The following is a 15,656-nucleotide window of genomic DNA, read 5'->3' as shown; positions in this document are numbered from 1 at the left end:
TATCACAGCTTCCTAGCCTTTTTTAATTAATTCAGTTTTTTAAAAACATTACAAAAAATCATCTGTTGTGGATAATTTATTGTTGATAACAATGTACATGGGATTTAGGAAAAATGTATGTTTGAAATCAATTTCGTTTTTATCAAGTCTTTCAAATGAATTCCCTCCTTGCTGTCAGCTGATTGCAATGTTACCACATTAATCCTCAAGTCAGACAGAAATGCAATTATTAATACAGCTGTACTATGTTCAAAACTTACATTAGTTTTACATCAAAAATAAGATAATACTGTGTACTATCTATGGAAAAGTTTTGTTTCACAATTTCTACATTTTTTTCTCGGTTATGGGCAAAAAAAGAGCTGCACCGACCATCTTCACCATATGTTAAGATGAACAACTTTCAACAACAATATCTCAAAATCTAAAAAAATATGACGCACAGAGGGAGCACTGTGTAATATGCTATAAAAATTTCAAGTACATCTGTGCATTTTAGTAAACCCGATATACTTCCTTAACTGTGTTGTAAACTCATTTTAATAACAAAAAAAAAATAAAAATAAAAATCAGAATTCTTCGAACATGTAAGAGATCTTTGTCCATATAAATTCCATTATGAGGCTCTTAGTGGCACTGACCCCTCACATGTGATGTAAAATGACATTTTTTTTTCTAATTTCAATACTCTGTATCTCAAACATTAAGCGAGCTATGACCCACATTCTTATGACACTGCTTAAAATAATTTGTTCTATTACCCCTTTACAGTTTGAAGGAGAGCACTTATTTCAAAAACACCTTGCATATCTAAAAATTAGTTGACCGCCGACTGTCATATCGTGTGTCCCAGGGATAAAAATGATACAAGAACTGATACAAAAGTAGAGAAAAAACCAAAACAATAGTGAAAAAAAAAATGTTAATAACTGATGAGTACTAATAAAAGAATTACATCCATAACTTGTTAAGATAGAATGTGAAAAGAACCCATTTCCTCTGGTAGCAATAAGAGGAACGTGAGATTCAATTCTGGACAGCAGGTAGGAACAATATGGTTAAAGTAGATAATAATATAAAATAGTTTGAAATCTTTATTTTCTGTATCCAAATTTCTAATAAAATGGCACTTCAGGAAAAATACAATAATTATAGACATAACTAAATGAGTTTCGATGTTTCTGGATCTGAATGGTGATGTAAAAAAAAACAGACATTTACATTCGTAATTATTATAACACACAAACAAAGTTTTACCACTTGGAGAGATGCAATGACAATATTCATCATGATACACATTATTTGCATTAATTATTACAAAAATTACCTAGATAGTAAGGTTTCATAAAACACGAAAAGCCAGAAACAGTTTAATCTTGCTTTTACTTACAACAAAAAGACAATTACTTTGGAAGGATTAAAAGTCATAGAATGTTTGCGTCACCAATTTGAAAAATTATCCTAAGCCAAATTTTGTCAAAATTGGAAGTGTTGATTTTAAATTTACATGATCTCAAAACAATAAAATTTGATTATCACTTGAAAACATATTAAAGAAAAGAAACCACAAGTAATGCCTAGAAGCACTCCTGAAACCCCTGTGATTTTGTTGGATATGAAATTTCCAAACCTAACCATCGGAAAACTCTCTGAAAGATAACTTTTTATCCATTCTAGAAGCAGATCACAATCTACAACTATAAGTTTGTGAATTGAAATATCGTGATTTACGCCATCGAAAACTTTGTATTTTCTTTTTATAACAAAAATTTAAAAAATCACTTACCATCGATTTCCGTATCTGTACTACTTCCATCACAGTGTACCCTCTCGATGACTTGCTTTCTCGCCAACTTACAAGGCGGCGGACCGTTGCTATCGATGGCGATCTGCCCAGCCTCTTCCTCATCAATCTCGACAGCATCCAACTCTTCACTGTCGCTTTTATGACTTTCCGACTGACCAGAACTTTCACCCTAGCACAAAAAAATAACATTGTAACTACCACGAACTACCAAACAAAATTTAAAATACTGACATGTTCTTCTTCAGAATTACTAGGATCTAAGCTCACGCTATTCTCCGAGGATGTAGTGCACTTGCGTAGAACTATTCCCGCATTCGACGCCGCAACGTTAATCAGTCCAATCTCGGGAGCGCCTCCACCTCTTGACCAAACAGCTTTTATGAGGGCAGAAGCAAGGTACAATGTCTGAAATTGTTCTGTCTTAAGTAAAGTCAATATTTTAATAAATTTGTTCACCTGTTCCGTATGTTCCTTCGGTTCTAACTTTGTAAGCAAATTGTATAAATGCAAAGTAGGAGCAGCCGCCAAATGTTTTACAAGTCCAGGTAGCAGATCGTGTACCGGTTTTGAGCAGTGTTTTAGTTGTGCAGCCGCCCAGATTACGTCCATATGTTCACATGTAATCCTACCTTCCATCGCAAGGAAATTTAAAATAATATGACTTTGTTTTATAACCTGGTTAGAAACAAATTATGTCATTTGAAGGTAAAATAAAAGTTTACAGACGATTTGTTTACCTCTACATGTAAGTTTGGACCAAAAATATGTGAAATGATATTGTTGTTGATGAGCCAATCCGCCATATGTCTAGGAGCTGCTTCCGCTTCAGGAAGAGACTCTCCCACGCATATTTCTGCTAACACTCCGATCTGATTGTTGATTTGAGTAATACCAGCTAGACGCATGGTTAATGTACTAGATGTAAAATATTTGAATGCCAAATCTAACCCATCGACGTCAAAAGCCACTGGAGAATCTAAAGGGTCTTTTATGGCATTCCACATGAAATCTGTAAGAAATATATGTGTATTATTTTGCTTAACACAGAAACAGTATTACACACCCGCCATGCTTTTAATGGTAGGAGTTCGTAGATCTTGATCGGAGAGTTTGCACATGTAACGTAATACACAGGATCTTAAAGGTACCAACATCGACACCATGCTTTTATAATTCATCCAAAGTTTCAAATTGCACACTACAAAATTGTAAAATAGTGATAACTTGTAAATATATAACTTGTACTCACCAATCGAAATCATAGCATGGGCAGTCGACACAGGTAACAATTCGGGAGAAAGTTGTGTAAAACAGGTGGTCATCGCCAAAAGACCTCCCATTTTACAAAACCAACTAACATTTTTTAAAAGATAGATTGGTATTTCAGAATCGTGCAAATCACAGAATAAATTTAGATTTTGCATCTCTTGTTGAGTGAGTTCATCTAGCTTGGCTTGAATAGTATGCTTGTAAGCTACGTACAATGGAAAATTAAGCAGAAATATCTTGGAAACTAATATCAACAACTTATCCCGTTCTATAACTTCAGTGTTCTCTTTGCTATCTTCTGGAGGCTTATCCTTCTTTTCCTGTTTCTCCTTCTCTTCTTTTATATTACCCGACTCGGAACCTTTCTCTGCAAGACTTTTCAATTGACTAGCTGCCATGTAAATAAGACCCTGTGTGACATAGCTAAATCGTTCTAGATTTTTTGGATCTCGATAACAACACATGCACTGCCTATAATCATTTATGGTTACAATTGTGAATAAATTTTAAATTATTCTTACCTAGCAGGCCAGGTTTGAACATAAATAAAAACAATATCTACATCTCGCTTTGTTAAAGTTGGTTGCTCATTTGTATCTCTGCAAACTTGTGCTTCATCTGAAATATTGAATGTTTTAAATAAAATCACAAAAAGTAAACAAATCAAGAGAATCTAATATTTATTATATTTTATGGTAGACCAATAATTTCATGAAATATTTGAAATGTGTAGTAGTGAAAATTTCCGGTGGTAAAAGCAACAAAACTTACATGAAACGAGCAGTTGTAAGAAATCAGAACATGCATCACACATATTTGAGATAAAAACAAAAAATTTATGATTTTTTCATAGCAGTTTAACTTATTTCCAAATAATACAACTAGTTTTTATGTTGAAATTTACAGGTTTTATTAAATGGCAATGATTTAATGACAAACATCCACCATTTTGAAACGTATTTGGATCTGAAACGTCAATTTGAAGTTGTCCTTTATTCATTCTGGCCAATTTACCTAAACTTCACGCGATCGAAACACAAATTTTCAATCGAACAACATAGATAATTTGAATGTGTTTACGATTACGTCACAGAACCACAATTTATAATTTCGACCATTTAAGTATATTTACTAAAATAAACATTGAATTAAAAATGGTAAAAAATATAATAGGTACATATATTTTTTAATTTTACCTATGTAAAAATCTCGAATTGTCTAGAGTGGTTCTATGAAACTTAAACCTACCAATTTTAATGCTTTAGGGATATTGATCGTTATGTAACCTTCATATACAGGGCGTCACAGTATTCCAGTGATAAAATTATAGTTTAGTCCGACTAAGAATAAGGAAAAAATGCATAAGCACCTCGTGTTTGAGATACAATGATAAACCTCTTATTACTTTCATACATTTTTTTATCACAATTTTCAATGATACATTAAAAACTTTTTTAGAACCGCTATGCACCCACCTAGTACCTAAAAATTTTTTAATTACGATGACTTTTACTTAACTTTTTAATGTTAATTTTTTTTGTAACTTAGTTTTCAGATTGTACACTAATGTACACAAGAGACAATAACAAATGTCTATTTGAATGAACTATCTTTTCAACAATTTGTTTTTTGATTCACGTTATTATCTTTATTATTGATTGAAATAGTTAAATTGCACCATTTTTTTTTATTTAAAAACTAACATAAAACAAAGAAAACAGTGACAAGAAAATCTTACCATTTCCGTCAGTTTCATAATGATGCCGCATACTCGAAACGAGATGTTAATCCTTTCATGATTAATGTTCTATATTTCTCTGAGAATGTTTTCGGTTTTATCAGGGGAAGCAGGGACAGCTAGACGATTTTTAGTATATCTACAGATATTGTTTCATTTTTTTTTGTCAGATGGGCAATAAAAATTCCTCCGCTTTTGAAAATTTCCATTTTAGGAAACTTCCCTTGAAGAAATTTTGACTATTCGTAGTAAATTCCTCAGGAGACTTTCTGAGAAAAGATACGGAGCGGCTCAAATTAGAAAAAAATGTGTTTTTTTATACCTAACAATATGCCGTTTAGAAAGTTTTAAAATTCCGGGTAGTTGGAGATATTCAGAAAAACCCAAAATTTTGCAAAATTTATTTATTTTGTTCCTGGCTTTATTTGAAAACGAATTTTAAAATAAATTGCATATTTACATTGCCACTTTTTTTGCTCTGTCCAATGGCATCAACGTTTTTGCAGTCCGACGTTTCGTCTTTGACGGGCCATCATCAGGTTAATTTTTTTAAATACGTTGCTATTTTTATGACCTGATGATGGGCCCTCGAAGGCGAAACGTCAGATTGCAAAAATGTCGACGCCATTGGATAGAGCGAAAAAAGTGGCAAAGTAAATATGCTATTTATTTTAAAATTCATTTTCAAATAGCCAGAAAAAAAATAAAACAATTTTGCAAAATTTCGGGTTTTTCTGGATAGTGGTAGTATAAATTTATTATTCATGTACGCCTAATTACAGGATATGGAACGTCAGATAAACAAGGAGGTAAAGAAACAGATTAAAATACTACAACTATTAAAACGAGTGCACATTTACAATAAGTTACAGGTTAAAAATAACAATGTTAGTCTGCAGATATCTCCGGAACTACCTACAATTTTAAAACTTTCTAAATGGCATATTATTAGGTATAAAAAAATACAACTTTTGAACCACTCCCATCCTTATCTTGGACACACTGTATTTTTCAATTTGTATTTTCTCAAAAACGTTTTCAGATATGGTGGCCACTATATTTTAAAAACCACTCTACAGATTTAGATGAATTTATCATATAGCATGTTCTAGGTACTAAAAACTTGCGCCTAAATGAAGGATTTTAAGCAAAACTATTTTTAATAAACAATTAACGAGTGCTCTTTCTCAAAATTCGTAAAAAAATTCCAGAGCCCCCCATTTTGTGAAATTTGACAAAAAAATCCTACATCGGGCACATGATAAACCATTATTTTTTGCATTGCATTGCAGATAAACCATTAAGTATTCATGGCCACCCCAAAGCACTTTTGTAAGAGGGATTTTTTTTTAATTTCATGAGTTACATAAAATATAGTATAAGAACTTGGTTTTATGTTATTAAATAAAAAACCACTATACAACAGTCCAAAAATCTTGAAAATGTCTATGTTTCGACACCTCTAACTGCACCCTTAAAGCTTTGCTATATATTTTTAAGTGGTTTGTTGAATAACTCGAAAGAAAACTTTTAACATTAATTTTCAATTATGGCAATTTGATGTACAACAAAATAAGTAAAATAAGCTATATAATGTCATTGGTAGAATATTGCAACTCCTAGCATGTTTATACAGGGTGTTTCAGAAAGACCTCCCATAAGCACAGGGGGCGACAGTACGACAAAAAAATAAGAATTTCTTGTCATACCATAACTAGCGCCCTCTATGAAATACCCAAAAAATAATTAAACCAGCGCATTTGACGTCCTTAAAAATCCCAGAGTACCAAATTTCATAAAAATATTTCGCACCATTTGGGAATTTTTGTAAAAATTCTATTTAAAAAAATTTATTTTGTTTCTCTATATCTCGAGAACAAGAAGAGATAGGCATATAGTGCATAAGACAAAAAAATCTTATTTTTTGTCGTACTATCACTCCCTGTATTTATGGGAAGTCTTTCTGAAACACCCTGTATATTTTTCGAAAATTTGGATGTAATTCTCCAGGGGCTGTCATTTATTTCATTGAAGAGAATTAAATGACTGGTAGCTTGTACATAAATTAGAATTTATTCTTCTGTCATTCTCCATGGTCTACAAAATGAAAATCAAATACAAAATACAATAAACGATACACAATAAAATCAAAGATGTATTCACGTGTATTTTCCATATCTCATGTTATCGGCAAATACAAAAACAAAACTACACATATACAGTGTCTACATATTATGTGAATATTTATACAAATAGCATAGGTACATAAGATAATTTAATTTTAGTTAATCAATAAACTAACTATTACTGGTTTAAAACTCGAAGGCCTTACGGTCCGCCGAAGGAGGGCGGCCCTTAACGTGCCGTCTTACGGTCCCCGGGGACTGACAGGCGGCATAAGATCAGTCATGCCACTGCGCATCGTAGGTAAGTCAATTTACCTATCTCTAAGTAGTGTATGCACAGGCAGAACTAGGTACACAGCGTGTGAGTCAGTACGAAATTTTTTAATCTAAAGCCATATGTACAATGAAATCCAAACACCTACAACTTCCCACAAAATCATCAACTTCATTATCCTTCCTTTCAGAAATCGCACGATATCTAAGTCAATCATAAAAAAATTTTTTACAACTCACAGTGCAATTCTCATAAACTACATACACACTGCTATCCTGCTCTATGACAAGTGTTATTAGAGATACGGCAGGTCCTGCTTGCAAAAAATTTAATTTCAAATTGGTGTCACACAATGTAGATAAAAAAAGTGCCGAGGAAAAGTAATTTCTTATTTGTTTTGTCATACAGGGTGTCTAGAAGATATGAGCAAAAAATTTAGAAGACAATTGCACTCATAAAAATGTATGTTTCTTTTCCGAAAGCTCAATATTCACGTGTTGCAAAATGACCATCGAATATTTTAAATGGTCAAATTCCTTCTACAGTTGTTAATAATCATTTTTCTTTTTTATATATTACTCGAAAGTAACATTTCCTTTCGAATTACTACAAAATGTTTCAAATAAGAGAATTCCAATATACAGGGTGTTTCATAATGATGCGCAAATATTTTAAGGGGCCGTTTAGAAAGTAATTTCAGAGGGGGTATTTCCAATATATTTTTTCGATTTGAGCCCCCTGAGAAAATATTCGTATCTCAAAATGTCCGAAAAAATTAGTTTTTATTTATTTTTATTAAATTTTTAATTCGTATTTGCTTAGCTTTTCCTATTGATAAAAAAGAATTAGATAAAAATGCCGCTTTTGCAAAAAACAAGTAAAAAATGACAAATCGCATATATACTACATATTTAGTAACTGTTACATTAATTATGTGTGATCGGCAAGAAAAAATAATTTATTTTTTTGCTCGTATAACTATTAAGTATGAAAAAATGAGAATCTTGTTGGAATTGGCTAACGTAGAAAAAAGTTCTGAGAAAATTAAAACAAAGGGGTGCTAATTGCTTTCACTCAAAGACATAAACCAGAAAAAAGACTACCAAAAAATTCCACTCAATTAGTTGTTAACGTGTACCAAAATTGGAATTTCTAAGTTTAATCGTTTTTGCGAAAAAATAAAATCTAATTTTTTCAGCCATTTTGAGATTTGAATATTTTCTCAGAGGGAGCACAAATCAAAAAAATGTATTGGAAGTACCTCACTTAAAATTGCTTTCTAAACACCTCCTTAAAATATTTGCACATCGTTATGAAACACCCTGTATATGAGATGCAACAAGAATGAGAAAACCGTCATATTAAAAAATACAATATGTAATAGACACAATAAAAGACCAGTTTAAAGAAACATTCTCCGGTAGCTTACCAGTTCTTAAATTAGCCATTATATCATTATCAAAATAACCCTAAATGATTAAAAAAATTTATTCAAATTTTGTTTTTTTATTTGCAAGAATAAACATAAATAGCTTAATATTTTAAAATCATTTAAAAAATCTTATAAAAGTGTCTTTTTGTTTCAACTTGATAACATTGACCATTTCTGAGAAAAAAATGCGTTTAGTATTTTGAAATAGTTATAGTCAAAATTTACCTATTTCGTGGTCAAAATGATTCAAATTTTGAATATAAAAGAAAATTATGGGTGCCTGGAACTGCACACAACACGCTTTACCTGGTAATAGAACACTTCAAAACAAGAAATAACGTTTAGATAAACATAGGTCAAGGAACATTTCGTTTCCAAGAAACACCATTGAAATTAAAATAAAAAATATCATATTTATTTAAATATCTCTTGAAATGTATGACGTGATTCAATTAAAGGCCGATTTAATACACAAATGCTGAGAGATACGGTCACTAAGAACCCCAGATTTTCAACGCTACCGAGATGTTTTTTATCAAATATATTTTTAAATATAATGTGACCATCATAAGTTAACAATTTTTTAAGGGATTATCGCTCAGAAAATTGGAAATTCCCATGCCATAAACTTTTTTTGGGCTTTTCAAATTACATATCTAAAATTTAATATTTAACAAATCAATCCTATAAATTTTTGAAAAATGAATTCGGCTTATTTTTCAAATAAAATGGAATATATTTTCTCTAACAAATGCCAAGCAAAATTACGTATCCAATTTGAGAAATACACAGTGGAGTAGAAATTCTGGAATATTTATGCGAAATATTTTAAGTTATTCAAATACATGATGTTATTTTCAAAATTTTAATAATCTGCATCGCCCACAACAAAAATATGACCGATGTTTACTACAAATTTTTTTTTATTTTAAGACGTTTTATTAGGTTAGAAATTGGAGAGCACAAATCATGACACCCTTGTATTTAAACAAAAAATATAGTCGCCAAGAATGATTGCAAAAAAAACAAGGAGAAGGTAAGGGATTCGGATTTTTGTAATTTTTTATATTTATGGTAAGTGTAGTTTGGACCTTGAATAAGAATTTTCCGAAGTAGTTCGACGCAACGTTAATAAATTACAGCTAAAGTCACTAGATGCAACACATTATTTAACTGGGAGCGTGGCCTAATTGGTAGTGTTCGGGTCTGACAGATCGCTGGTTAGAGTCCGTTGTGTGACGTTTATTTTTTAAGCATCTAGCTTTCTTTCTTTTTCTTATCTCGAAAATTTTGAACAAACGAAATATTATAAGAACTGTATGTAGGAATATTCTTAGTGTTTGATTAAAATTTTGAGCTAGGTTGTGTGGATCGTCCACCATGTTTAGAAAAACCGTTTACAAAACACACCCGCTCGGGCATAAAAAGTTTTGGTAAATCCCACAAAGGGTATAGAAACATCGAAACTGTGCGATGGAAGGACAATCTTTCAAAATGTTAACAAAATTTGCTTCGACCTCAATATTTTGAAAACAAAATGCACCTGTAAAAACATTTACACAACGTGCTAATGCTTAAAAAATTTCTGCTTCCCATGTTTCTATGATAACTATCATTTTGGCTGATGACACACTGTGTAAAATGTCAAATACTAAAATAAAATTAAAAAACATCCTACTTGCCCATTTTTTTCTTTTTTTTAAGAAACCGTAACTAGTCATTATAATATTTCGTTTGTTCATAATTTTCGAGATGTGAAAAAGAATAAAAAAATCATATGCGTTTTGAAAAAAAAAAGAATGTCACACGACGAGACTCGAACCACTGATCTCGTAATTGTCAGACCCGAGCGCTACCAACTAGACCACGCTCCCAGTTGAAGATTGTTTTGCATCGAGTGGATTTAGCTAGCAGGTAAAGTTTCAAAATTGATTGTCTCGGTAATCTATGAACGTTGTGACGAACTACTTCAGAAAATTCTTATTCAAAGTCCAGACTACACGTACCGTTAATATCGAAAATTACAAAAATCCGATTACCTTACCTTCTCCTTGTAAGATCAATTGGACCTTTTTTATAACATTTTTTGATATCTAAATAATATAATAACTGCCAATTAAGACGATTAGGGTTCCATAATCTTGACAATTTGTTAATTTGTTTTTGTCGTAAGTGTAGTTCGTTCCGATAATAAATTTACCAAATTTGGAAGAGAACTAGCAAAAAGTGATTGTAAAATATGAATTTAAAGAAGTACTTCGGGTTATGTAACTCCGTTAATATTGAGCTTTTAAAAAAGTGTTTCGGGAAGTTATTTTTAAGAGCACAAGTTTTGGCTCGTATTTCCCGGACATCCCGTATATATTAAATGCTGAACAACAAATCGCGTATCTTAATATTAACGATCTTAAAATTGTGGATTTACAGTGAGGTTAGGGGTACACATTGGGCAAGACGTGAAAGGATCTCGAAAATGCTCGCTTAAAAAAGCAATGTCAATAAAGCGTATCGGGTAATTCTCTTACAATAAAAATAAAAAGTATGGTCAAAAACTTAATAGTATTCGAAAGATACACAAAGAGGTGCAATACATTTTTAATTATTGTACAAAATGTATAATACTTAATATTTAGAAGCTTCCGAATAGTCGTCATTGACCTTTGTATGTATCTCTTCTTAAAAAATTAACAAAAATACATTCACCGTTTCATAAATTAATAATAATTGGGGTTCTATTGGGAACACAAACTTATAAAAATTGTCAACTCACCATAAACGGGACCACGATGCGAAAAACTTTGAACTAAAACATACACAACAAAAACTAAATGTATATTACCTTTAAATTTCATAATGCAATTAATATTTAACCAAATCTGACAATGTTGGGAAATTGTAGGCATAAAAAAGTCTGATTAATAAAAATGATGTAAATTGACTTCTATCTGTCGCAGTTTCAACCAGCCCATTAACTTCGCCTTAACAAGGTTACAAAAGCTAAAAATAACTACAAATGATTAAAAAAAAGAATGTATAATACAAAATGAAAAAAAAAAATCATTATTTATAATAAAGGAGCAAACGTAAGCAATTAACATTACTGACTGGCCGAAAAGAAATTCAATTATTTTTCCAAGTTCCACAGTCCAAATAAGATTGCACAAAGATTTAACTAAAAAAAAAACTATTCTATATCTAAAAAAAAACTGTGGAAGATCTGTACTCAATCGGTAGACTTTACGCAAAATAAAACTTGACAAATCAATGTAAAAAAATATCGTACAGGTCTCTATTTATTTCACATAAAGTCGATAATATAATATAGGGCTGTCGATCAATAGATCGGCGGCGGAAATAAATACAATAAAGAAAATAATTTATGACGCTTCACACATTTTTTTATAAAATACAATAATTATAAGCTAAGGTAGTAACAACTAAATAATCAACTAGTTTCATATATTTGGAGAAGGGGCGAAGTAGTGAGCAGCCATTTTGGAAAATTCATCTTAGGCTTGGTTCCAGTAGGACGCTTGGTAAGGTTGCTTTGCTCCAGCTTTAGCCTGGTTCGAAGCCTGAGAACGTTGTCCGCCAGTGTTACCGGAATCCTAAAAATGCCGATTTTTACTCATTTCTCTCGTTCGTAAGCGAACTCGATACATTTCTTTTTCTTTTTATAACACCTTCATTAAAACTAGTGAAAGTGAAACATGAAAACGAACATCACTAGATACAAAATGAAAGCCAAGAAAAGTTATATGTTCATAAATACGTCTATCAAAAACACATACTGTGTGGCCCATTAATTAGAACCAGGATGTCCTCGGAGAAATTTTTTTAATTTGAATATTGAATTAATTTTTCTTTCAATCACATTAAAATCTAGTTGTATAGTCTTTTTATAACTTACTTTCAAATTAAAAAAATGTGTGTCCCAAAAATAAAACTTTGAGGAATGTTCTGATTTTTATAGGCCATACTGTATGTAAAGTGCATTTTTTACTTTTGTTAATTTATTGGAAATTTCTGTAATTACATTCAAAGGAAGAGCTTTACACGTTTTTTAAATATTTAATAATTATTAGACTAACAAATCAAAATATTAAAAATACAAATGTTACTGATATTATTCGTCAAACATACATGCCACAATATTTAGAAATGTACACTTGATACAAAACAAAAACATTCAGTTATTAAATATATCCAACAATTAAACTTTTGTACTTTCTTTTAGCCTATGTTGCAAAAACAACTGTACTAACACCAGAGGTAAAAATTTTTAGGAAAAATTGGGTGCTGGAAAATGCTTTTTCCTAGAAAAATTGAAAAATTAAATAAAAAAAATTGAGTTGCAAAAACAACTATAATATCACAGGTAAAAAATTTTTGGGAAAATTTTGGAGCTGGAGAAATTTATTTTACCAATATAAATATATTATTACTTATTTATAACAATAATCTTTAAAAATTAGTTTAATAAAACAAAAATATATACTATTTCCACTTTTAGAAGTTATGAAGATCTTCCTTATGTTATATTTTGTTAATTTTCAAATTTGGTTAAAAAACGCTTTAAATTTGTTATTTTGGCTATTTTATTTGTTTACTCATGGAAAATAAAGATGCTGTGTTCATTTTTTGTCAATTTGTGTTTGTACTCTAATTTGGGATTTGGAGGATATCCTGAACCGAATATAACGAGCGTTCAAATAAAAACGTAGTCAAGTTGGTTCTGAAAATTTGGACGTAGGGCGTAGCATATAGCAAATGAACTTAAACGTCATCTATCAAAGCGCTATAACGCCGCTATCAATTTGAATATTTTCGTTTTAAAAAGCGTTTAAAATGGTGTTTTCTCAAGAACAAAAAGTGTTTATCATAGAGTCCTACTTTAGAAATGGACGCAAGATTGATGGAATATGGAAGTATTCTATTGAGGAATGTTTCATAGAATTTCAAAATCAATTTCCCGGCGTTGTTGAGTACAAAATTTTTCAAAGTGCAGTTCAGCGTTGTGTTAATGTTTTTCGTGAAACGGGCAGTGTAACAAGAAAAGAAGGAAGCGGCCGACCTAAAAAGCGGACTGAAGAATTAAAAGAAAATGTCCAACAAATAATGGAAAATGCGCCAAGAACTTCTGTACGTGTTTTATCACAAATGGTGGGAGTATCAGTCGGTACCTGCCACACAGTGTTAAAAAAAGATTTGCGTTTGTTCTCCTATCGTTTAACTTGTCAGCAAGAACTTCATGAAGTTGATTTTCCGCGACGGGCTGTATTTTGTGAATGGTTTTTAAACAACTACGGTGAACTTCATAATATCACCTTTTTTTCTGATGAAGCCTGGTTTCATTTAAGTGGTTACGTAAACTCACAGAATATGAGAATGTGGTCTTCTGAAAAACCAGATAACTTTTTTGTCGAGGGCCCTCTACACGCTCAAAAAATTGGAGTTTGGTGTGCTCTCAATCGAAGGAGGATTTATGGACCTATTTTTTTTAATGGTACTCTTACTGCGCAAAGGTATAGAGAAGAAATTATCGCTCCTTTTGTTAACCAGCTGGAAGAAAACGAAATTACAAACTTTTACTTTCAACAAGATGGCGCAAGGGCACATACGGCAGGCGAGACGATGAATATGTTGAGGGAAGTTTTCCAAAATCGACTAATAAGTCTCAATGCTGAACATGAATTTCCACCGAGGTCATGTGATATTACGCCGTGTGATTTCTTTTTGTGGCCTTACCTTAAAAACACTATTTTTGAACTGCCTATTCCTGATTTAAACCATCTGCAGGCTCGACTTATAGACAAGATTCGTGAAATTAACAATACCCCGAGCATCTTAGAAAATGTCTTTAATTCTTTGAGGAACAGGTGTGAAAAGTGCTTGGAACAAGGAGGGGGACACTTTCAGCAGCTGCTTTAATTTATTGTTATAACAAGGAGGGGGACACTTTCCGCAGCTCCTTTAATTGTTTGTTATTGTTATCACGATTATTCTTTAAAATAAAGTTATAGTCATTAACGTTATTGAAACTGACAGCTGCTATACAGCTCGTTGAGAAATGAAGTTAAGTTGGTCGCTATAAGCTACTCCCTACGTCCAATGTGTCAGAGCCAACTTCGACCACGTTTTTATTTGAACGCTCGCTACAAGGTGGACCATTACTGTGAGAAAGTAAAATAACTCCCTTGTTATTCGTAATACAGAAAAAAAGTTTATATAAAAGTTATACTTAATCAAGAAATGTAAAGAACAAAATTAATCTGAAAAACACAGGGTGTTGAGTAAAAACGGGACACGCCAAATATTACATTTTTTAAATGGAACACCCTGTATATTTTTTAACATGGATTTCTGAGAAAATTCAATATATGGCAATATAAGCAGTTTAACATTTTAGTGCGGGGTTACCAAGTTATGTAGAAAATTTTTTGAATTTTGGAAAAAACATGACCTCGAAGAAGTTAACTACTATTAACTTTCAACTACTAACACTTGGAGCAAAAATATTTGACACAGTTTTAGGCAAATGTCAGGCAAAGACTCCTATATTAGCTAATATCGATACTTTATACAGGGCATTTTTTATAATACGATCATTTTAAGAAAGTTCAGACTTGATTTTCTAAAATTTTTCAAATGGAACACCCTGTATTTTATTGTTCTATTTTATTCACATATCAGTCCACTTCAACTTTTATGAAGGATGTTCTACACCTAAAGTAGTTAGTTTTTAACATATAGCAACATTTGTGAAAAAACCTAATTTTTATTATTTTCGGTCACACGAAATGGCTTTGGAAAAAACTGTCACATCGTGTAAACTTGTCAGTTCATAATATATCATTCCATTTTGAGTTCATTTTATTAGTTAATATTTATTTGTGGTATTCTATAAAATAATAAAATAAGTTTCTTCAGAAATGTTGCTATATCTTAAAAACTAACAATTTTAGATATAGATCATTCTTAATAAAAGTTGAAGTGGACCGATATGTGAA

At 31.4% G+C, this 15,656-nt stretch overlaps 2 protein-coding genes across 9 annotated transcripts in view; both read right to left on the bottom strand.

The window, feature by feature from the left end:
* LOC108904737 (ubiquitin carboxyl-terminal hydrolase 34) overlaps window positions 1–4,014 on the bottom strand; it is a 47,967-nt gene extending 43,953 nt beyond the window's left edge. Inside the window, exons 1-8 of the mRNA XM_018707397.2 lie at window positions 3,848–4,014; window positions 3,598–3,694; window positions 3,057–3,547; window positions 2,871–3,005; window positions 2,545–2,816; window positions 2,264–2,482; window positions 2,039–2,212; window positions 1,787–1,976 (exon numbers count right to left, since the gene is read on the bottom strand). Of these exons, the coding sequence (XP_018562913.1) occupies window positions 1,787–1,976; window positions 2,039–2,212; window positions 2,264–2,482; window positions 2,545–2,816; window positions 2,871–3,005; window positions 3,057–3,547; window positions 3,598–3,694; window positions 3,848–3,890 (1,621 nt within the window). The 5' untranslated portion in view covers window positions 3,891–4,014. The remainder of the gene's footprint in view (window positions 1–1,786; window positions 1,977–2,038; window positions 2,213–2,263; window positions 2,483–2,544; window positions 2,817–2,870; window positions 3,006–3,056; window positions 3,548–3,597; window positions 3,695–3,847) is intronic.
* A 6,800-nt stretch (window positions 4,015–10,814) lies between these two features.
* Window positions 10,815–15,656, bottom strand: part of LOC108904739 (protein lingerer) — a 46,996-nt gene continuing 42,154 nt past the window's right edge. For all 8 annotated transcript variants that reach the window (XM_018707400.2, XM_018707406.2, XM_018707405.2 and 5 more), the window contains one exon: window positions 10,815–12,254. In XM_018707400.2, the coding sequence (XP_018562916.1) occupies window positions 12,156–12,254 (99 nt within the window). In that variant the 3' untranslated portion in view covers window positions 10,815–12,155. The remainder of the gene's footprint in view (window positions 12,255–15,656) is intronic.

Source organism: Anoplophora glabripennis, unplaced genomic scaffold (genome assembly GCF_000390285.2).
Source record: "Anoplophora glabripennis isolate ALB-LARVAE unplaced genomic scaffold, Agla_2.0 scaffold195, whole genome shotgun sequence".
Taxonomy (NCBI): domain Eukaryota; kingdom Metazoa; phylum Arthropoda; class Insecta; order Coleoptera; family Cerambycidae; genus Anoplophora; species Anoplophora glabripennis.
The sequence above is the reverse complement of the archived record's forward strand: the minus strand, read 5'-3'. Positions and strand labels throughout refer to the sequence as shown.